General features: G+C 57.7%; 2 protein-coding genes across 7 annotated transcripts; one reads left to right on the top strand and one right to left on the bottom strand.

Annotated features, from left to right (window-relative positions):
• Window positions 1-480: 480 nt before the first annotated feature.
• On the top strand, window positions 481-3,324 carry LOC128081412 (proteinase-activated receptor 3-like). The gene is made up of 2 exons (XM_052684621.1): window positions 481-1,451; window positions 2,050-3,324. Exons 1-2 carry the CDS (start codon window positions 1,370-1,372, stop codon window positions 3,057-3,059), a joined length of 1,092 nt encoding a protein of 363 aa, XP_052540581.1. The 5' UTR covers window positions 481-1,369; the 3' UTR covers window positions 3,060-3,324.
• ARAP3 (ArfGAP with RhoGAP domain, ankyrin repeat and PH domain 3) lies at window positions 3,292-19,648 on the bottom strand. Of its 6 annotated transcripts, XM_052684552.1 has the most exons (35): window positions 19,496-19,647; window positions 18,359-18,616; window positions 17,317-18,251; window positions 16,797-16,858; window positions 16,470-16,543; window positions 16,270-16,340; window positions 14,310-14,579; window positions 13,998-14,067; window positions 13,126-13,246; window positions 12,750-12,937; window positions 12,332-12,438; window positions 11,465-11,664; window positions 11,289-11,374; window positions 10,993-11,175; window positions 10,625-10,781; window positions 10,246-10,362; window positions 10,005-10,173; window positions 9,754-9,856; window positions 9,466-9,664; window positions 9,333-9,396; window positions 8,914-9,077; window positions 8,563-8,775; window positions 8,195-8,300; window positions 7,595-7,742; window positions 7,392-7,460; window positions 7,043-7,117; window positions 6,808-6,922; window positions 6,560-6,688; window positions 6,314-6,447; window positions 6,127-6,209; window positions 5,997-6,032; window positions 5,390-5,453; window positions 5,178-5,315; window positions 4,945-4,983; window positions 3,292-4,414 (listed from the first exon to the last, which is right to left on the bottom strand). In XM_052684552.1, exons 3-35 carry the CDS (start codon window positions 18,210-18,212, stop codon window positions 3,839-3,841), a joined length of 5,226 nt encoding a protein of 1,741 aa, XP_052540512.1. In that variant the 5' UTR covers window positions 18,213-18,251; window positions 18,359-18,616; window positions 19,496-19,647; the 3' UTR covers window positions 3,292-3,838. The 6 variants fall into 6 exon arrangements, with proteins under 6 accessions (XP_052540512.1, XP_052540511.1, XP_052540515.1 ...); XM_052684551.1 differs by lacking the exon at window positions 18,359-18,616; XM_052684555.1 differs by lacking the exon at window positions 18,359-18,616 and having other exon boundaries at window positions 10,005-10,158.
• Window positions 19,649-21,366: the final 1,718 nt, after the last annotated feature.

Genomic DNA, 21,366 nt, shown 5'->3' with positions numbered 1-21,366 from the left:
CCACGCCCATTCACTACAGACCACGCCCACCCCAGCACAGGCCACACACATTTACTGCAGGCCACGCCCAGCCAGTACAGAACACGCCCACTTACCATAGGCCACGCCCACACAGTACAGGCCACGCCCATTTGCTCTAGACCACGCCCGCCCGAAAAGGCCACGCCCACTCCACCCATGCAGGTTCCGCTCCGCCCCCTCCCCGCCCTTCCCGATGCTCCGTCCTCTACATCCGCCACTGGGACGGGACGCGGGGATGCAGGGACAGAGGGAACATGAGGATGAAGGACATGGGGATGTTGGGATGTAGGGGAAAGGAGTGTGGAGGTGTGGGGACTTGGAATCATGCGGATAGGGGGACGGAGGGATGCAAGGACAAGGGGACAGGAGGACAGGGGGACATGGGGACACAAGAATGGCAAGACACAGGAACAGGAGGATGAGGAGAGGGACAGGGCGGCAGGGGACACGGGGGCATAAGAAACAGGGGGATATGGGAACAGGAAGGTGTAGAAAGCCCTGCAACCCTGCTGCTCACAGGGACATGGGGAGCACTGTGCTGTCTGCTGTGTGGGGACAGGCAAGGCAATGATCTCAATGATCCTGTGGAGCGCTGGGAGCCCCATTCTGTATCATATGAAGAGTGTGCAGCTGCCAGCGTGGGTCCCCTGCCATGGGGACACGTGTGTGGTGCTGTGCAGTGCCACAGTGCTCCTCAGTACCCCATGTCCCCTATGTCCCCCACACCCTCCTGTCCCCCATCTCCCTTTATTGCTCGCTTCTCCTTCTGCTGTCACTTTCATCCCGTGCTCTGCCCCCGCAGGGCTCTCCGCTGTCCCCTCCGTCCCTCCATGGCACTGTGGCCATGGTTTGGCACTGTCCATGCACGACGCTTTGTCTGGGACTGTGTCACCAAGCTGTCACTCCCCTCTGCTTCAGGAAGACACAGAGAGTTGAGAACATGGAGTGGAGCCAACCAGCACCCACTCGGTGGCAGGAAGAGAATAGAGACAAATCAGGCTCCTCAGCCCGATCAACACCATCGAACCCAGTGCATGTCTGCTCCGGATATATCTTTGCTGCCCTTGCAGCTGTGGTTTGCAAACCAACCCGTTACATAGCATCCGCTTCCTCCTTCCGGTGGCTGGAAAGCCCCATCCTCGCGTGTCTCAGTGACATCCGCGAGACGGTCACACTTCAATGTCACATTTTGCCCGTGTTCACGGTGGATGAGGGCGGTGCATGGACGAGAGGCAGAGGAGAAAGAGGAAGGACCTGGCGGACATCCTGCTGTGGTGACGTGTGGCAGGGCCAGCCCTGCCTGTGACACTCGTGGGGACGCGGATTTTGCAGAGGCCACCCCACAGGTATGGCCCAGCTCGTGACATCGCCTGGCTTTGCTGGGTTTGGTGTCACCTTCCTGCTCGGCTTGGCCACACAGCTGCCCCTGGGTAAGTGATGTGGTGTCTGTCCTGGCGTGGAGATGTGGGTGATGTGGGCAGAGGCTGAATGTGGGTAGGGGCAAAGGGGCAGAGCAGGGGGTCCTTGTGGGGCATGCTAAAACTTGGCGCTTGGAGGGGGTGGCTGTATGTCAGGGGGACAGCTCAGGTACTGCAGACCCTTGGGGTGACTCAGGCCCTGCCTTGGAAGGACATCTTCCCCTGGTCCCCATGCGTAGTCCCATAGGCAAGCTGTGCATGCAGAATGCCCTCCAGAAGTGTAGGGTCTGTGGGTCTGCAATGCCCCGGGGGGCAGGGGCAGCTCAGTACTGGCACACATGGGATGATGCACAGGTGGCTGTGTCCCAGCTCTGTCCTGGTGTTGGTGCCCTTGTCCCATGTCCCCCAAACCAAGGCACAGCCATTCCCAAGTCCCATCCCAGCAGATGCTCCGGTTTCTGTGCCTCAAAGCTGCCATGGGACAGAGAGACACCAGCTCCTGGTGGCTCTGCAGGGAGGGCTCCCTGGGACAGCTGCCATGCGGACCCAGTTGGGAAGGGGCACTGGGAGGGTGTTCTTAGCCCAGTCTGACTCCTCCTGTCCTTTGCAGCACACAGCAAAGGGCGGGCATTTTGGCACCTGACCCCCCGTGAAGAAGCTGAGTGCCCCGATGCCTCTCTGGAATCCTTCCTCAACAGCACCACCACCACCATCCTCCTCCCCACCCTCTACTCTGTGGTGCTGTTCGTGGGGCTGCCTGCCAATGCGCTGGCCTGCTGGGTCCTGGCCAAAAACTTCAGGAGGTGCTCCAGTAGCCTCTTCCTGCTCAACCTGGCCGCTGCTGATCTCCTCTTCATCCTTCTGCTGCCCTTCAAGATCTCCTACCACCTCCTGGGCAACCACTGGCTCTTTGGGGACTACCTCTGCCGCACCATGGTGGCCCTTTTCTATGGGAACATGTACACCTCCATCCTCTTCCTCACCTGCATCGGCGTGGAGCGCTATGTCTCTGTGGCTCACCCGTTCCTCTGGAAGGGCTCCACAGGGACGTGGGGCAGGGCTGGTGTCTGCCTGACCATCTGGCTGCTGGTGGTGCTGGGTGTGAGCCCGCTGCTGTTCTACCCACAGACAGAACACATCTCGAAGCTGAACATCACGACGTGCCACGATGTCCAAGGGAAGGACAATTTCTTCCGGCTCTATTTCCTCTGCCTAGTGGGGCTGGGCTTTGGCGTGCCCTTTGTGCTCATGATCATCTCCCATGGCTGCATCCTGGCTCGGCTGCTGGCCAAGCAGGAGAGCTACGGGCACGTGGTGCGTGTCTTGGCTGTGGTCCTGCTGGCCTTCCTCCTCTGCTTCACCCCCAGCAATGTGCTGCTCTTCATGCACTACCTGCAGCAGGACACGGGTTGCAACAACATCACCTACAGCTGGTACACCCTGGCCTTGGCCTTCAGTGCTTTTAACAACTGCTTTGATCCTTTCCTCTATTTCTACATCTCCAAGGATTTTCGGGGCTGGATATGGGAGGCTGGCTGCTGCCTCTGTGGGCTGGGGACAAAGGGGGAGTGGAAGAAGACAGCCTTGCCCCTGCGGTCCAGTGAGCAGAGCCAGCTGTAGGCAGGGCTAGAGACACTGTGCCATGCTCTCCATGTGGAGAAGACCCTTCTGCAGTTCCAGCCCAGTTCCAGCTGACCCTATGCCATTGGAAACAGCCCCATAAGGGACAGAGTCACTTTTCCAAGACCTCTGTTATCCTCCTATTGCTCCTATTGCACAGTCCCATCCCTGTATCTGCCACCCCCATCCTTGCCTGGTGCCCTCCTCACACACCTTGCAGTTACCAAACCCCTTGGAATCCAAATAAACCTTTATTTCTCCCCGATGCTGGAAGGAGAAGGTGTAAACACCCCAGATAAGCAGGAGCCATCCTCCATCGCCAGGACCGCGTGCTGCACACAGATGGCCAGCTCTGCTGCTGGGGACCACCCAAAATACACCACAATGTATGCAAGAAGGGACAGCGGGGGCAAATGGGTGCCTTGCCCAATGGAACTGGGGCCGGAAAGGGGATGCTGGGCAGAGCTCAGGATGCTGATTGCAGAGTGATAGCTTCACCCTGTGTATCCTATGTCTCTGTCATTACGTGTCCTCAGCCCATGCTCGGTGCACTGCAGTTCTGCTTTACTTCCCCTTTGACTCGCTTCCTTCGGCGCTGAGTCTGGCAGTGGTGGCCGATGTGCTGCCCACGCATGCAGACATGCCTGGTCCCCGTCTGTCTGTCCCTGCTCCCAGCCCAGCCCCGGGGTGAGGCCAGGAGGAGGGTGCCCACTCTGTGACACTCGAGTCACTGCTGCCACCAGATGTGACTTGACCCCCAGGTCGGTGGCCATTCCAGTTCATGTCACAGGCTGGCCTGATCCTGTCCCTGTCCCTTGTGTCTGGCCGTCACTCTTCTTGAGGATGATGCTGCTGAGCTCCTGGATGAGTTTGTCGCTGATGGGTGAGGATGGCTGTGCGCTCCTCTTCTTGGTGCTGATGGAGGTCTCGGGGCTGGAGCTGTGCCCCAACATGGCCGTCTGCTCCTGGTCCCTGGCCAGCACTGTGGGTGGCTCCAGATTCCTTTCCAGAGAGGCAGTCAGGGTGGCTCTGAGCCCACAGGATGGGGTTTTGTCACATTCCAGGTTCAAGCCCCGTTCGAGGGACACAGCCTTGGTGACGGAGGGAGCTGGCAGCCTCTGTGCTGGGCTGGGGGGCAGTGAGGAGCGCAGCACAGGGGCTGGGGGCTGATCAGGGGATGAGGATGGCTTCTGGGATCTGTCTATGGTGGGTACAGGTGAGGGGTCCGCCAGCAGCCCCCGCTGCAGCTCCAGCGTGGCCAGCTCAGGAAAGTTGCCCACCTCCTCGTAGACAGGCTCGGCATCCATCTCCTTCTCTTGCTGCTCCTCCAGGGAGTCCTGATGCACCTTCATGGGCTGGGGACAGAGGGATGCAGTGAGAAATTGCCCAGCACAAGGGTTCTGCCTGGGGAGCTGGGCTCCTTGCTGTGGGGCTGATGCTCCTACGGGGCACATATGCTGCTCTGGGTCTCCGGACATGCTTCTGCTTCCCTTTTTGCCAATGGAGCCACTTGGGGCTCATTTGGGATCAGATCCATGCCACCAAGCAATGGCACTTTTTCCATAACCCCTGACAGTGTTGGGATGGAGGGCCATAGGTGCACAATGCACGAAGCCAGGTGAGGCAAGACCAGGCGCATATAGAAACAACCTGATGGAAAGCAGCACCAAAACCTGCTACCTTGCATTTCTTATGTTCAGTCCTTCTGGGAGGTGCTGGGAACTGGGCTGGACCTCTTTGCTGTTGGGCATGCACAACAGGACCGTGCACAGGACACGTAGGACAGTGGATGCAGTGTGTGCAGAGCAGCACAGATGCATCTCCTGGAGCCATTATGCACAGTGCAAAGTGAGCACAAACACACCCCATGCACATGGGTACTTACAAAAAACATGGACAAAGTCCTTCGTGTGTGCAGACGGCGCTAGAAACAGAGGAGACAGGCAGAGATAAGCACCTGGTGGCAGGGATGTGGGGACACCTGCTTTAAACAGGCATGGGGACAGCAGACACGAGCTCAGCATGTAGCACACACACAGGGACACACACCCAGAGCTCCTGTTTGGGTTGGGCACAATGACATGGGTGGGTTGAGGAACACCGATGCCAGGCTCTTACCAGGGTCTGGTTGGCAGAGAGCATGGTGGCATCAGTGCTGTCCCCGTGCAGGGGCACCAGTGGCATGGTGCCGAACTTCTGCTTGGCGAGGTCAGAGGAGGAGCGGCGGCGCAGGATGACGGGGTGCAGGTCATCGTGCTGCATGCCAGGAGTACAGGTCACATCTGGCTGTCCTGCTGGCCCCCTGCCCACCCAGCCTTGCCTGCACTCACCTGAGTCTTGAGGATGCTGGTGATCCAGTCCCACAGCTCTGCCTGCCCCGTGCACACCAGGTATCTGCAAGGGAGCCAGATGAGAGCTGTAGGCAGCAGGGACAGCAGGGTCCAGGTCCCCCTGTCACCTTGCCTGCAAACCCAGGGCTGCCGGCACAACTCTCCTTGGTGGGCATCCCTGGGAACAGCCTCAAAGCTCCCTGTATGTCTAAATAACAGCTCTGGTGTGAGGAAACAGCTATACCAAGCCCTGAACAGCTCTGTTCAGAAACCTGGAGCACCCTGGTTTGAGCTGCATGGGGATGAAGCAGTGATGGGGCAAATAGTGGGGAGTGGCACAGCCCTGCAAGTGGCACAGACCTGTTAATGGCATGGATTAAAGCCCAGTGCTAGGAGATTTGTGGGAGCTCAGAGAAGGATTTCCCCCAAAGCCTGGTCCCCACCTGGTGTCCAGGCAGCACAAGGACCCACCTCTTTTGACCCTTGGGTACTCCAGCCAGCCACCAGCTCAGCCAAGACCCTAGGACCCTGCAGCACCAAATTTGGCTGTCCTGATCCCACTAAACCCAGGGGCACCCAGCCCTGCATGACTGGGACAGATACTCACAGCTGCTGCTTGTCCATGCTCAGCGTGAAGCCCCACCTGGGGAAAGGAAAAGTCAGGCAGTGGGGCAGAACCACCCAGTGCAGCACTGTGCAGGGGTTGTGTGCTCCACAGCCAGGATTCTCCCACTTACGGTGCTGGTGGCTTCAGCTTCTTCCTAATGCCCATGTAAACCTTGGCTACGTCCAGTGGCCACTCACGTTCTGGCTTAGCACTCTGGGGACAGAGAGTCCAGCTGACCCTTGTGGCCATCCTAGTGCCACCACTGTCCCCAGGGTCCCCCTCCCCACTTTCCTGTCCCCATCGTGTCCCTTCCGTACCCTCTTCTCCTTGAGCAGCAGCAGCTGCCGGTCTCGGATGACGAAGTAGCGCTCGTAGAACTTATTCCCCAGCAGCTTGGGTGGCTCCTCACGGCATTTCAGCAGCCCACACTTGGGGGTCTCACGCTTGGCACCTGCCCAGTGTAAGAGATGTGGGTCAGGGGGCTGGGGATATCAGGGGAAGTTCCACTGTGAGTCCTGGCTGGAGCCACCCAAGGGCGATAGGCCCATCCATGGTCACCACACCTGTGAAGAGGCAGCTGCCCTCGCCGATGGGGACCTTCCTCACCAGCAGGTATGCAGCACTGGGCTCCGGCAGCTTGCACCACTGCAACGCCTGCTCCAGAACCTTCTCCTTGGGATGCAGGGGCCGCTCTGGGAACGCAGGGACACCATCACTGTTGTGTCCTTTCCCTTTTCCAGCCACCGTCCTCCCTGCTCCTGGCAGCAAATTCCCCCAGAGCATCCCATCACACTATTCTCATGGTTCTTACCCAGCTCCCCATTCTCCAGCACCTCGAAGGTCAGCCAGATGTCCAGACTAGCTGCCACATTGCGCATCTCCAGCACCTGGTTGGTGAGCTCCTCTGCTGTCATTGTGGGGGACACCTGGGGCAGGACACATAGGAAGATCAGGTAGGTGGTGGCAGAATAGGACCTGGGGACAAGCAGTGCCAGGAGCCCATGTCCCACTGCCCTTCCTTGATGTGTCTGTCCTTTAGGACTCACCTTCAGGGTCACACAGAAGTCGGGCAGCTTCTGCTCCAGGTAAACCTCAATGATGAGGTCCCCAGCCTGTGAGAGCTGTAGGAGAAGGATGGCATTGATGCCATTGCGTGGTGATGGCATGGACACTTTGCACATCTCCTGTCCCCAGGCATGCTGGGGAATGGGATTTGGGCTTGAGCCTCAAGGTGACAGAAGGGTAGAGAAGGGAGAGAAGGTCTCTTCTGCAAATGTTTCGCCTCAGTGTGGGGACATTTGGGATAGTGGGAACTCAGAGTGCGCAGCTGATGGTCCCTATCTTTCCCACCAGCCTGGGCCCCTGAAGTGGAGAGAGCAAGCATGCCCTAGGTACCTGGGTATCCTTCCAGGTGGTGATCAGACTGTTCTCCAGCTCCATCTGGGACACCTGGTCCTCATCAATCTGCCAGGAAAAGAGAGGAGATTCATGGCATCAACATGGAGGGGGCTGTGGGTGGGGGCAGGGCCAGAATGGGTGATGAAGAGTGAGGAACAGGGGGCCAGCATGTGTGGAGGGACAAAGACGTTGAAGCTCACGTTGAAGATGGTGACGTAGTTGTCAATGAGGTCCTCCATCACCTTCACCTCATGCTCGCCTTTGCCATCAGTCTGGAAGAGGCTGGGTGCGAAGAGCAGCGACAGGTTCTTGGTGCTCATCTGGTTGAGGTCTGCACACTTCTGCACACTGGGGCAGGAAGCATGGGGGTGAGGAGCTGGCCAGGTCTGGAGATGTGCCAGCTCCAGCTGCCCACTTCTACCCCAAAAACCGTCCCCTTTCCTCTCAGCTCCCCAAATGTTAGGCATGAAGTTCCTGTTTCCAGGACTTCAAGTCGCAGTCACACAGTGCTCTGAGTCAGGGGTGGGAATTTGTTTCTTTCCAGCTTTTTTTTTGTGCCCTCGGTGAAACTGACATCTTACAAGGGGGTGTTCCCCACTCTCAAACTTCTCTACTGCTGTAGGACGACTTTGGGAATGTTTGAGCTGTCACGCATGCTCATCTTTTCCCAACACTGGCATGGGGCACTGGGCTCTGCCTGCTCCACAGAGACAGAAGCCAGCATTCTCTGGGAAATTCTACCCTGTGGGCTGGCCGTGGGGACATCATCAAACTGGGGGACCCATGGGGAGATGGCTGACCGATAGAGGTGCCCAATCAGCGCAGCCAGGGTCTTGCGGTTGAGGCGAGGCAGGCGATGGATGAGCTCCTTGTACCGCTCCAGGCGCTGGGGCTTGGAGGAGATTGCTGGAGGGAGGAGAAATCATGGACTGTAGAATCATATCTTAGGTTAGAAGGGCCCTTAAAGATCATCAAGTTCCAATCCCCTTGCCGAGGACCAGATCAAGCTACCTAAAGCCCCATCCAAGCTGGCTTTAAGCACCTCCAAGGATGCTGCATCCAAAGCTACATCAGGCAGCCTGTTCCACCATCCTTGTGTCTGATGGCCCCAGAGCTGACGTGCCAACGGGACCCCATTTTGGGCAAATGGACGGGGTGAGGGACATACCTGCAGCCTCCTTCCACTGTGGGTGCAGCTCCAGGGTGAAGACGGGGTCCTCCAGCTCTCGGAAGAACCTCTTCAGCACATCAGTGACATCTTCAATGAAGTTATCGCTGATGCGCAGCTTGACATTGCGAGCGTCCCGTCGAAACTCCTCCATCAGTACCTTGATCCGGGACTTGGCCCCGTTCTTGCGGTAAATCCCCTCATGGCGCAGTCCTGGGGAAGGGATGCAGGGTCACGAGGCCTGATGCTGCTACCAGGGGGCCCCCACCAAGGAGGATGTCAGGTGGGTGATGCTTCCTATCCAGACGCATTCAGTCACACCGCGGGTGCTGGGCACGGTCCCGCGCTCACCGTACTGCGTGATGAAGGCAATGCAGCTGTCCACAATGATGGGGATGTCCCCACGGCTCAGCTGCTGGTCCCGCAGCGCGTTGCCCCGGCCCCCTGCTGATGCCTGGATGTCAGCATACCAGGCTGCTGTGTCTGCCCGCGACAGGCCCTGCAGGTAAAATGTCCTGAGAACAACAAGGGTGGTGGGAATTAAGGTCTCTCCAGGGATGTGGGTTGTCTCCTCCTGTCCCATAAACCAAGCTGGACCAATGAACACCCACCCCCAAGGGATCCCAAGCTGGAATCACCTCTGCAAGCCCCTTGGCCACAGCCATGCCACCCCACCAGCATCTCCACAGTGGATTCAGGATCATCCTCTACGCACACACCAGTGCCTTCACCCCAGCACCTTCTCCACCCTTCCCATGCTCAACTCTCACCTCCCCATCTCCACCAACACCAGCATCTCCTTCTTCTCCGGCGTTTCTGCAGGGGGCACCAGACCTGTGTGGGGACAAGAATGAGCTCAGATCCAGGCACATCCACCACCACGCACTCAGCCTGGGCACTCACTGAGCTCCTGCAGCCGCCGCAGGTTGATGCTATCCTCAGCCCCATCCTCCTCGGCAGGACAGATGAAGAGGTGGGCTTTCTGCAGGATGAAGAAGGCTCGCTGCCAGTGCTCGGGGTTGAGCATGCACTTGTAACGCAGCTGGCCCACACGCTGGAACTCGTAGCCCAGCAGGCAGTGACAGCTCACAGGAGTGAACCACTGTGACAGGAAGCAAGAGGTGAGATGGCAAAGGCAGGGCTCAGCCTGCACAAGGATGGGAACAGTGGCATGGACAGAGCCCAGCTCACCTTTCCAATGGCACTGGCCCACGCCTGCAGTGTATCAGCACTGTCAGCTCCCAGCTGCTGCACTTTTTCCCCAGTGAGAAAAAGCTCAAGGGTGAAGTGAAACCTGCAAGGGATGAACCCACCTGTCAGGGCTGTTCCCACCCTGCTCTTTATGTGTCCAGACACCGTGCCCATCCCTGCCTCCTGCATGCCCACGGGCTCTCCAGGCTTGCAGGTCCACCCACGCTAGGACAGGGACATCCTGGATGTACCTTTCAGTGGGACCAGGGCTGGAGAGGGGCTGGGCTCTGCTCACACCCAGGGAGAGCAGATCCCCACTCTGGATGTGGCTCAGGGGCTCAGTGCATTTCTCCGTCTCAAAGATGAGTAGGGCTCTCTCCAGTGAGCACCAGACACGCTGGAAGTCTGTGGGATGAAGGACTAAGTGGTATTGGAGTGGGAACCACACACTTTCAGACACACTCCCCATTTTTCCACATTCCCTACACTTACCCTCTCTGCTCTTCTTGGCACCTGGGAGGCGGGGGTGGGCCATGGACCGGTGCAGGTACCCACTGTGTGCCACTGGCTGTGTGATCTCATTGTATACACCCTCCGGACCTGGTACCCCTGTGAGGAATGGCATCGAGTGGGCACTCCCCAAAATGTGGGTACCAGGGGCCAGTAAGTCCCTTGCTAGTGTAGGTATAGGCAAAGGAGTGCTCTAGGCATGAGGGGATCCCCAAAAAAGGGGATCCAGAAGCCTGCCCCGTTCCGGAAGAGAGATGCACTGGGGCTGTCACTTGGTGCCCTGGCTGTCCTGAGCTCCGGAATACTGGGGCAGTGGCAAGAAGGAAACTGCCCTATCACAAACTGAAGAGGACTGAGTTACCTGCATGGTTCCTTTTGCTTTCCAGGTCCAACCATGGCTCAGCTATTGGGGTTACTTCATAGGCTTTGGGGTCAGCTGCCAGCCCAGCCTCTGCAGCGGAGAAGAACTGCAGGATGGTCTTGAGCAAACCTGGTCCTGCCACTGCAGTGCACAGTGCCTGGGATGAGACATACACCAGTAGGGACCACATCCTGACTGACGGAAAGCCCATCCCACTTCAAAGGTCACAAGATCCCACCCAAGCCCAGCATAGGGTTGTAGGCACATCAGACAAGGAGAATATGTTGACGCTTCAGGCTGAACTCCAGAGTCATTCCTGTCATTCCCAGCACCCTGGCACCCCGCACACACCCTGAGGTGGCCCCTACCTGGAGTACCTCCTCGTGGGAGGCATAGTGTGGATGAGGCAGGCGGTACCTCCCATCCCGGTACTTGCGGGAGATGAAGTCCCGTCTCTGCTCAGTGCTGGCATCTGGGTGGAGGATCTCTGTGGCAGGGATGCGGGCTGCCCAAAATCTGTTGGCTCGGTCATTGCCCAGCACAATGAAGAGCTGTGGGAGAGACCTGCGATCAGCAGCAGGCAGAGCAGGATACCCAGCATTCCCGCCTCACAGTGGAGCTCATGGGGCTGCTGCACTCCCACAGAAGCCCTGAGCACCTCTACCTGCACAATTTCGTTGGACCAGACACTGGTGTCGAGCTTCAGGCTTTGCACCTTGGAAATGTTGGAGCCCAGGCTGCGATGCTGCCCTGTGGGGAGCAGGCGAGTGAGCACCCATGGCCCTTGACCAAACCCAAGGGGTACCCACACCCTGCCCACCACTGGGGAGAAGCACCAGCCTGCGCATTGCTTGCAGATGACCACGCAGAGGTTGATGGATGCCCAGTCTGGGCTCTGAGCCCAGCAGTCCGCACAGTATCTGTTGGCTTTGTTGGACCAGATCTTCTCTGCCACCTCGTAGTCATAGAGCGTCTCGGCTATGGCCTCCTGCAGGGCCTCCATCCACTCCCGTTTCTCCCGCTCTGACTCTGCCACAAAGCTGCAGCACCAGTAACCAACGCTCATACATCCTGCTCCAGCTGCCAGCTGCTCCCTGAACAATTCCCATCCCCATTCCCAACCCTGCTCCCATTCCCATCTCCATCCCTATTCCCATCGCCGTCCTCATTCCTGTTCCTGTTCCAATCCCTGTTCCCATTCCCCTTCCCCTTCCCATTCCCATCCCTATTCCCATCCATATCCCCATCCCTATCCCCATCCCCACTTATGTTCCCATTCAAATCCCTGTTCCCACTCCCCTTCCCATTCCCATCCCTAACTCTATCCCCATCCCCACTCCTGTTCCCATCCCCATTCCTGTTCCCCTTCCAATCCCTGTTCCCATTCCCATTCCCCTTCCCATCCCTATCCCCTTCCCATCCCCATCCCCATCCCCATCCCCATCCCCATCCCCACTCCTGTTCCCATTCAAATCCCTGTTCCCATTCTCCTTCCCATTCCCATTCCTAACTCTATCCCCATCCCCACTCCTGTTCCCATCCCCACTCCTGTTCCCATTCCAATCCCTGTTCCCATTCCCCTTCCCATCCCCATCCCCATCCCCATCCCCACTCCTGTTCCCATTCCAATCCCTGTTCCCATTCCCCTTCCCATTCCCATCCCTATCTCCATCCCCATCCCCACTCCCATCCCCATGCCATTGTTACCTGAATATCTTGGAGGGGGTGATGAGCTCGAAGATGCGGTTCTTGGCTTCACGGATGGTGGAGCCACGCATCTCAATCATGCAGATGCCAATGCCCATTTTAAAGAACTGCAAATCAGAGCAGTGCTGTTCTGGTTCTGCACCCTGTCCCCAGCACCCAGACCACCAAGACCTGGGACCTTTCATTCCATCCCATCCGGTCTGGATTAAACCATCTTGCAAATATGTTAATCTTAAAATTAAAGGCTTTGCTGAGTCAGGCATACTGGTAGAGCAGGTAGCAGTTGGAGCAAAAACTGCTTGCTGTAGTTTAGTGCACACTGTGCAAACTGGAAATGAGGCAGCCGGAAGAAAACAACAACAGGGTGCTAAGACACTTCAGCACACAGGATGTGGGGGTTTCTGTAGTTGCCACCAACCTGCTCGCTCTTGTACAGCCACATCTCAGGCAGGCTGAGGACTGCAAACACTTTGGATTTCTGTCCCTTCAGCTCCAGGGTGCCCGACTTCTGGCAGTGAGCTGTGTTGGGGGGCCGCGGCCGAGTGCCCACCAGGTGCTGATCCGTCACCTTCTGCTGCAGTGTGGAACACCACTCGTTCCTTTGGGCTGCAGGGAGGGCAGGGATGGAGGAGTGAGGCCGAGCCCATCCCTTCACCCCAGCATGGCCAGAGCGTGGCAGGGATAGGTGTCCCTCACTTGTCTCAGCCAGTGTGGGGAGAGAGTGGGAGCCGTGGGACAAAGGGAGGGAGGCGTTTATTGGGAACTGACTGTTCCCAGCTTGGGTTTTCACTCACTCTCGTTCTCAGCACGGAAGACAAAGATCCGGTGGCTGGTGACGACCTGGAACTTGTTGTCCTTGGTGGAGCGAACCATCTCAATGACAGACAGTGGGATCACACCCTTGGGGTAGGGCTCCTGGAAGGAACAGCAGGTGTGATCACCCTTCCTGCAGGGCATCCATATGCCCTATTACCCCTGCATCTGCCTCACTGGCCATACTGGTGCCAAAGTCCCAGTAAGGGACAGGGCAAGGCTGGCTGCAAGCCTTCTGTGATAGCAGCTAGTCCAGGGCAATGCATGGTCCCTCCCTATTTGTGTTCTACCGACATGGTGTCAGGCTGAACCCTGGGCACAGAGACACAGTGATTCCACCGTGGTGATGCTGGAGTTGTGCTGGATCCTCACACAAGGGGGACAAGGGAGCATGGCAGATCACTTGGTGTCGCAAAGTGACAGATTGTTTGAGGTTGGCAGGGACTCTTGGGACCATCTGGCCAAACAGAACCTTGCTCAAACAGAACCACCCAGAACACGGTGCCCAGGACCACCTCTAGGCTGCTTTTGTATATCTTTAAGGACGGGTGTCTCCAAGGATGGAGATTCCAAAGGCGGAGTCTTCAAAACCTCTCTGGGTCCCACTGTTAGCACAGAAGTGCTTCGTGATGCTCAGAGTTCCAATTTGTTCCCATTGCCTCTTGTCCTGGAAGTGGGCACCACTGGGCAGAGCCTGACTCTGTTTTCTTTGCACTCTCCCTTCAGGTTTTTATACAAATGGATGAAATCCACCTGAGCCTTTTCCAGGCTGAACATCCCCAGCAATCTCAGCTTTTCCTGCTCAGGTGGCACAGCACAGCCTCTCTCCTGCCCACATTCCACCCACTCTCACCTTCTCACTGCTGAAGTACATCAAGTTCTTCCCATCAAAGCGGACATAGCGCCTCTGGAAGACATAGTTCCTGTTGGCAAGGCAGAGAAACGTGCTGTTAGGAGACAGGTGGTCCTTCAAGTGCACCACAGCTGCACACTGGCCCCACATCTGCACACACCCCAGGACGATGCACAGGAATCCTTGCAACACCAAGACCCAAGAAGCTCAGGATGGCTCTGGCAGTCCCAGAAGTGAGGTGCCCAGCTCTCCAGCCTTGCCCAAGGGGGTTTTAAGAATGGGGACCTGTCACTACCCATGCTGAGCACGTACCCTTGTGGGGAAAGCTTGTCCAACCAACCGCTGAGCATGGCGGGCCGGGGCTCAGACAGCGAGGTGTAGCTTGCATAAGGAGAGATGGTCAAGTCGTCTAGGACCTCGTCAGGGTAGAGGTGGGGTGGCAGGCTGAATGGGGTGCCCTTGGCCCGAGGAGCATCCACGGTGGAGTATCCCTCTGTGTCATTCTGGGCAATGCGTTCGATGAGCCTCGTCCGTGTCTCCTCATCCTCACTCCTCCCCTCGCTGCTGTATTCACTGCTTGTCCTGCAAGGAATGGGGCCATGAGAAAATCAGGAGATGTTTCACATTGCTTCTGGCCTCATCATGGGGTACAGCTCCTTGGGGTACAGATCTGATTGGTCTTTGCATCTCCATGCATGGGAAGGGGTGAGGGCTCCGTGGTCACCAAGATCTTGGCACTGGAATCTCCATTGCTCCTCCTCATGTCCAGCTGAAATGCTTTGCAAAGCTCTTGGAAATCTGAGTCACAGAATGGATTGGGTTGGAAGGCACCTTAAAAAATCATTTAGCTCCAAAGGAAGGACAGACTGCTGGGCAGGTGGAGCTCCTGCATCAGCCTCGTTTTCTTGGGAAGCTGTAGTTAGAGAGGGCCTGGTGAGCCTATCCAGCCATAACAATGAAAGGAAATTACAAAAATAAACCATTAAGCCTGCCCCTTCCCTCGGTCCTGTCAGCCAGGCGCTTTTCTTTCCCCAGAAAGGAAACAGACTGGAAAATGTCAGGTAGTCACATGAGAGCTGCCCAGGCGTGATGGTGATGGACAGGAAGAGGCCCACGGCAGCAGGGACATCTCAGCACTGGGACCTGACTACAGCACAAAGACCAGGCTTCAGGAAAAGCAGCAAGCATGTTCCCAACCCTGTCACAACTTCTGCCTGAGGGTCTGCATTGCTCTATGGAGGACAATTTGGAGGCCATGAGGAGGGCAGAGAGGCACCTTCCAGCAGCTGCAGCTTCAGTCCCAGGAACAGGGATCATGAGACAGAGCCAGTAGAAGGATCTACAGGAGGAATTTCTAGGTTTGCAAAGCCTGGAGGGTGACAGCTGGGATGCACTGAGCTGGACTGCCTCAGACTGTTGCTGCTCACATGGCAGAGTTGGTGGAAGATGAAGGGTTGGCAATGGAGGAAAGACGAGGATCTGGTTGTATCAGGTGGGGCTATAGGGCAGGCAATCAGCCTGCTGGTGGGCACCTGGTAGCTGGCAGAGTCACATCATGCCTGGGATTCCGTGTCCTGCAGGCAAGGAACCTTAAGGCATGGGGAGAAGTGGTTAGGGTGGGTATCTCAGAAGAAAAGCATGCGAACACCTGTCCCATTTGGTCCAGGAGCAGAACCCAGAAAGTCTGCAGAGGTTTTTTGTCTCTTCAACTCTGTAGGCCCCAATAAGAGGAAAATCCTGTAAAGGCTGCTTCTGAAACCATACTGAAGAGCCCTGTGGTGGCTCTTCTCAGTAGACCCAGGCTGCAAACACTCCTGGGAGGAACTATCAGTGCTGTAGGCACCCTGCCCATGCCCTCGGGATGTTCAGGATCCCAGATCCCTGCAAGCCCCAAACAGAGACTGCAAACAGTACTTGGCCCTGCTCTGCATTGCAGCAGCAGAGAGTGCAGCTCCTTCCCAGCCACAGAACTCCTGTTCCCATGTATCTGCAGTCCCCTACCTGTGGCCCGTGTAGCTGTGCCACCTTGGCTGACCATCCCCCTGGATCAGGCCAGGCACTGGCACCAGAAACATGAAGGCACAGCAGCCACAAGAAGAGCCACAGCTCAGCTCCCTTCTCTGCAAGCAACACAGGAAAAGGAACCCTCCCCGTCTGAAATGGGAAGAGCAACTTTCCTTCCTCTTTCTGAGATGCTATCAGGACTCATGGAAAGTGCATTTTGAAAGCGTTTTTAAGGTCAGCTATGCACCCTCATCATTCCCTTGCCTACCTTTGTGTTTCTCGCTTCAGCTCTGGCTCAGTCACTGCTTCATAGCCCTGCCCAGAAGGGACATCTGTGCCCTGGGAGGAGACAACAGTCAACTTCAGCTGGTGCCACAGTTCCACCAGCTGCAGCTCGCTGGCCCTCAGGAGATGGGGCATCCCACTGGTTATGCCAGGGGATAGATTCTCCCCATGGGCCCCTCTCACCTTCTGCTCCCGGGCTGGGACTGTGTTCACAAAGGTGGTCTCACTGTATGGGCTGATGGGTGGCTCACTGAGCTCTGCAGGCAGGGACGTGGGGGAGAAAAGGCCATCAGTGGTGCTGGAAAAGGATAACGACCTGCAGACACTTGGGGAACCCCCCACAGTGATCCCCCACAGCACAACCCATCCCATCAGGGCACCTCATGTGGCAGAGGTGTCGGCCCAAACCTGCACGGGGCTCTGCTCTGAGTCCACTCTCCCCCCGATAGCACCCTCCCTCTGAGCACACCATGGGGACCCTATTGCACACAGTGGCCCAGGGGCTCTCACCTGGCTTGCTGGCAGGTCTCTGTGGAATGGGGGGAAGACCCCCTCCAGGCCAGCTTGCCCTGCTGGAAAACAGGAGAGGGGTTACTGTAGTGTGACTGGGCTTTTACCCTGTTCTCTCTGGTTTGAGGGGCTGGAAGATGCATATGCCCATTTCTCAGCCTGGACTTGTCCCCCGTGATGTGCAACAACTCTGTGCCTGCTCTCTCCTACCTATTGAGGCTGCACCTCTTGGGGATGCTTCTCCTCCCCCAGCCTAATCCCCTCCAATATCTGCCACCCTGTACCCCACTTAAGCCAGCCCCAGAGGTCCTGGCTAGTGCCATTCCATACTGGAAACCCCTACCCCTGCTCTCTCATCATCCCTCTCCAAACCAGCGTGGGTCCCAGCTTCCCCATAGAACGTATTACCCCCCCAGTCTCCCCTGAGAAAGGCTTGAGAAGGGCAATGCTCCCTAAGGATGAGGTTCTGGGGGTGGTTAGCCCTCAAATCTGTCTTTCCTAAGGGAAAGTTTCTGCTTACTTAGACTTCTCGTCCAGCTGCGTCAGCTCCTGTGGGGACGGATCCTGAGTGAAAGCCTGGCCCCGGGGACCGTCCTCTTGTCCTGAATCCTCCACAGGTGACAGCGGTGACTTAAGCCCCTCGTAGATGACATTGGATACCATCTCCATCCTGCCCTGTCCCACGCCAGGCACTGAGGGTGGTCTGCCTGTTGTTCCCACACTACTGATCTCAGCCACTGGGGCCCTGTGTCTGAGCCGTGGTGGCACAGATGGGACACACAGGCAGGGCTTCTCTGGTGTCTCCTCTGTCTCTCCATGGTCTGGGACTGTGGGGAGCCGTGCCTCCTCCCGTGCACCCAGCTGGGATGTTCCTGTGCCCATGGTCGCCCCCGGACTCTCCAGATCTGTGGAACTCTCCCCTGGCACAAAGCCCTCCAGCACCACAAAGGCTCCAGCTGTCCTGTCCCTGTCCGGGCTGTGTGCTGGTGGTATGGCTGCTGAGCCCTGCTCCAACTTGGGGCGATAGAAAACCGTCCTTGGCTTGGGAACCGGCCTCACCAGTGGAGGATCCAGGTCCTTCTGCGGGGGCACTGCTTGACTGGGCATTGCACTGCATTGCTGCATCCCAAAGGCATCAGAGGCTGCTCCTGGTTCTGCTTTTGCAGCATCCTCACCCATCTGGGGGGCTCGGGGATGGGGGTACCCAAGCAGCCGTGTCTTCTCTGCCAAGTTCAGGATCCTCTTGCGGTGCCCGGTGGCAGTGATGCCAAGCTGCTGCAGTTGCTTATTGTCCAGCGCAGAAACATCTCGGGCCAGGTGGAATCCATGCTGCTTGAAAAGGTTCCGGTATCTCTCCAGGTGGATGGTGGCCAGCCAGTCTGCAATGTCTGAGTCAGGAGTACACGGCGAGCTCATGGCCCTGTGGTGCCTCTGCGATGGTGCTCAGCCCATCATCTGGTGAAGGAGGGGAGGAAAGAGCTCAGGAGGCAGTGGGAGGGAATCTGGGGGCTTGGCCACAAGCAGGATCCCCCCACCTCACCGCCCTCCCCTCGGCCTCTTACCTTCAGTACCCCAAGCCAGGACTGCATCCTGTTACTTCCCAGCCACAAGCCTCTCCTCCACCCCTTCCTGGAGCTCCTCGTCCCACTTTGCCAGCACACGAGCAACACCAAGGCTGGGGGCTGCTCTGAGTGCAGGGACAGGATGGAGGGGGCTGCTGACGGCGGCTGGGGGGCAGCAGCTGGGCCCCTCCCAGGGGATGAGCCCTGGTGCTGGCCGCCTCGGGGAGGGCTCTGCTGCCGGAAGGGCCAGACCATAATCTGCCGGCGAGGGCATGAGAGAGGTCAGCATGACTCATAGGCAGGCCGAGGGGGATGGAACCCACAGGGCGAGCGCCCAGCACCGTGCCCACCCACCCAGGGACCCGCATCCCCAGATCCCTCGCTGGATGCAGCCGTGGGGCGCTGAGGGCCTTTTTCCCATGAATCATGCTGCTCTGCACTAAACCATCTGCGCTGAGTGTGCTGCCACTGGCTCTTTTTTCCAGTTCCTCCATTTCCCTCTATTGTTCGGCGCAGGCTTCCTTCCTGCTGCCTGTGCTCTCCCACGCATCCCCTGTCCCCCCTCCGTGGGGGCTGCATCCCGGCTGTCCCAGGCTCCGCATTGCACCGCTGCCCACTGGTGTGACCATGGGAAGGGGTGTCGTAGGGAGCATAGGGGAGAAGAATGGCTGTCTGGGAGTGTCCCCATGTGAGGGTGCAAAGGGGGAGGGGGGACATGCACCAGGCTGTGGTGACAAGGACAGTACACAGTACAAGGAGATGGCCGGGAAGGGCGTGGGGAGCTGGGCATGGGGACACGGTAGCTGGAAGGCTGCTTGTTGATGGGGGTGGAGGTTGATGCTCTGTGTGGGGTGGCTGTCCCCACTTCTGCCCAGAGGCTTTCTACTGAAATGGGGCAATTTCTCCCTTTCTCGTATCACCCTGTAGGATCTGTGGGCAGCTCTGCTTCCTTGCCCCAAGACTTCCTCACAGGGCTGAGTGCAGGGTGCTGGGGTGGCCCTTGGGGGCGGCTCGGCTGCCATCCTTACAACTGCTCCCATCTGTGTCGACCCACACTTGGTGCTGGGCACGGGCCCTTCCCACAGAGCTCCGTCCCCACGCCTGCCCATCCCCTGCACCCTCGGGGCTGTCCCTCACCTCTGGGCTCAGCAGGGTCGACTCCAGCGCAGTGGTGGCATGGTGGCAAGGCCGATGTCCAGGTGTCCCCTCCGGGCAGGGGGCTCAGCCTGCAGCGACAGCAGCACTCAGCTTGTGCCTCCCACTGCTGGTCCCTCCTCCAGGCCAGCCCTCTGGTCCCCAGCCCTGTCCCCACCCTCCTGTCCTGCCTCTCTGCAGGCTCTGCCCTTCTCTGGGTGCTGCCCCTCACACTTTTGTCTCCTTTGCTCCACCCCAGCGAGGGTCCTGTTCCAATGACACGGATGGGAGTCCCTGGCTGCCTCCCCAGACCCACACATCCCATGCAGCCCTATGCCCTGCAGGTGATCAGACACGTTGCCACATCTGCCGCCGTCCACTAGCACCGGAGTGCTGGGAAGGCAGGATAACGATTGGCCAAATTGGGCTAAAAAAAAAAAGGGCTAAAAGAAAACTGCTGAGGAATTTGAGTGGATGAACATGAGAGATGAGTGGCTGAAACTCCGGGATCCCAAAAGCCACCTCTGTCCTGCAGGAAAGCAGCACCACATCTAATGCTGTAAATGGGGAATGGGGCTGGGATGAATGCAGGGCTGGTGGGCACTGCCTGGCACAGACACTGCTCTTTCACCCGCCTGTTCCTCTAGTGCCATGCTTTTCGCAAGAGATTCGTGGTTAGCCCAGCTCTGCTGTTACCCAACCTTCCCCGCATGCAGGGGATGTATGAGGGTGATCTCTCACCACCTCTTCAGCTCCTGGGGCTCAGGTGATAGCTGCTCTGTGCCATGAGGGATCCCCTCATTGCATCTCTGGGCTGTCAGACCCACAAACTTACTGCAGGAGAGATGGAGGGACACTCCAGTAACTGAGGTCCTCCTTGATCAAGCCTGTGTGTGCAGCTAGGGCTGGGAACAAAGCTTCTCCTTCTGGCAAAGCAGAAGCAGAACTCTGTGACAGCCTAGCACATCCCCCCCTTCCCCCCTTGTCTCAGCCAGCTACCCCAGGGCAAGGGCCCATGGTCCACCCTGTGGCAAGGCAGGGCTTCCTATCTGCTGGTCTTCCACTGCTCAGGTTTCCCTTTGGCATCTGTCAACCTGCTGATGCAGTCTATATTTAGTGGCTGGCCTCCTGGTTCTGACCACAACAGGAAGGTTTTGCCTGCTCCCAGGGGGAGGCAGTTGGGAGGAGCAGAAAACAGCTCTCAGGCTGGGTACAGGGCTTGGTGAAGACGCTGGCAAGGGTCAGAGGAACCAAAAATCAAAGTGGGCTTTGGATCCTCCCAGTACCTTGGTCTTCTCCTTCTTCTGAAGCATGCAGAATGACACTGTCCCTATGTCACTATGCATCTAGCTACCTACTTGCCCACCTTTCCCTTCCCTTCCCTTCCCTTCCCTTCCCTTCCCTTCCCTTCCCTTCCCTTCCCTTCCCTTCCCTTCCCTTCCCTTCCCTTCCCTTCCCTTCCCTTCCCTTCCCTTCCCTTCCCTTCCCTTCCCTTCCCTTCCCTTCCCTTCCCTTCCCTTCCCTTCCCTTCCCTTCCCTTCCCTTCCCTTCCCTTCCCTTCCCTTCCCTTCCTTTCCCTTCCCCCCTCATATCATTCCATCATTCCATCATTCCTTCCTCCCTCCCTCCCTCCCTCTCTCCCTCCCTCCCTCCCTCTCTCCCTCCCTCCCCTCCTAGCTATGTGCACCCCTTGCAGTGCCCACACAGGATGGTGCTGAGGGATGGGTGAGGTGGTGCTGGAACATCTCCTGGATGTAGGACGGGGTGAGGAGCACTCAGGGCAAACACCATATTGTAGAGCTGGAGATGTGGGTCTGCATCTGAGTCCAAAGGATTTACCAGAGTGAGGCAGAGGGGCTGGAGGCACTCTGGAA

The sequence above is a fragment of the Tympanuchus pallidicinctus genome, unplaced genomic scaffold, assembly GCF_026119805.1.
Source record: "Tympanuchus pallidicinctus isolate F22 unplaced genomic scaffold, pur_lepc_1.0 scaffold21, whole genome shotgun sequence".
In the NCBI taxonomy this organism is placed as follows: Eukaryota; Metazoa; Chordata; class Aves; order Galliformes; family Phasianidae; genus Tympanuchus; species Tympanuchus pallidicinctus.
The sequence above is the reverse complement of the archived record's forward strand: the minus strand, read 5'-3'. Positions and strand labels throughout refer to the sequence as shown.

Coding starts and splice junctions, on each gene's coding strand:
- ARAP3 (XM_052684552.1), bottom strand. CDS start 18,212: ATGAGCTCGCCGTGTACTCCTGACTCAGACATTGCAGACTGGCTGGCC. Junction 8,301..8,562: donor ACAGTGGAAGGAGGCTGCAG/GTATGTCCCTCA, acceptor TCCTCCCTCCAG/CAATCTCCTCCAAGCCCCAG. Junction 7,743..8,194: donor CTGATTGGGCACCTCTATCG/GTCAGCCATCTC, acceptor TTCCTGCCCCAG/TGTGCAGAAGTGTGCAGACC.
- LOC128081412 (XM_052684621.1), top strand. CDS start 1,370: ATGGCCCAGCTCGTGACATCGCCTGGCTTTGCTGGGTTTGGTGTCACC. Junction 1,452..2,049: donor GGCCACACAGCTGCCCCTGG/GTAAGTGATGTG, acceptor TGTCCTTTGCAG/CACACAGCAAAGGGCGGGCA.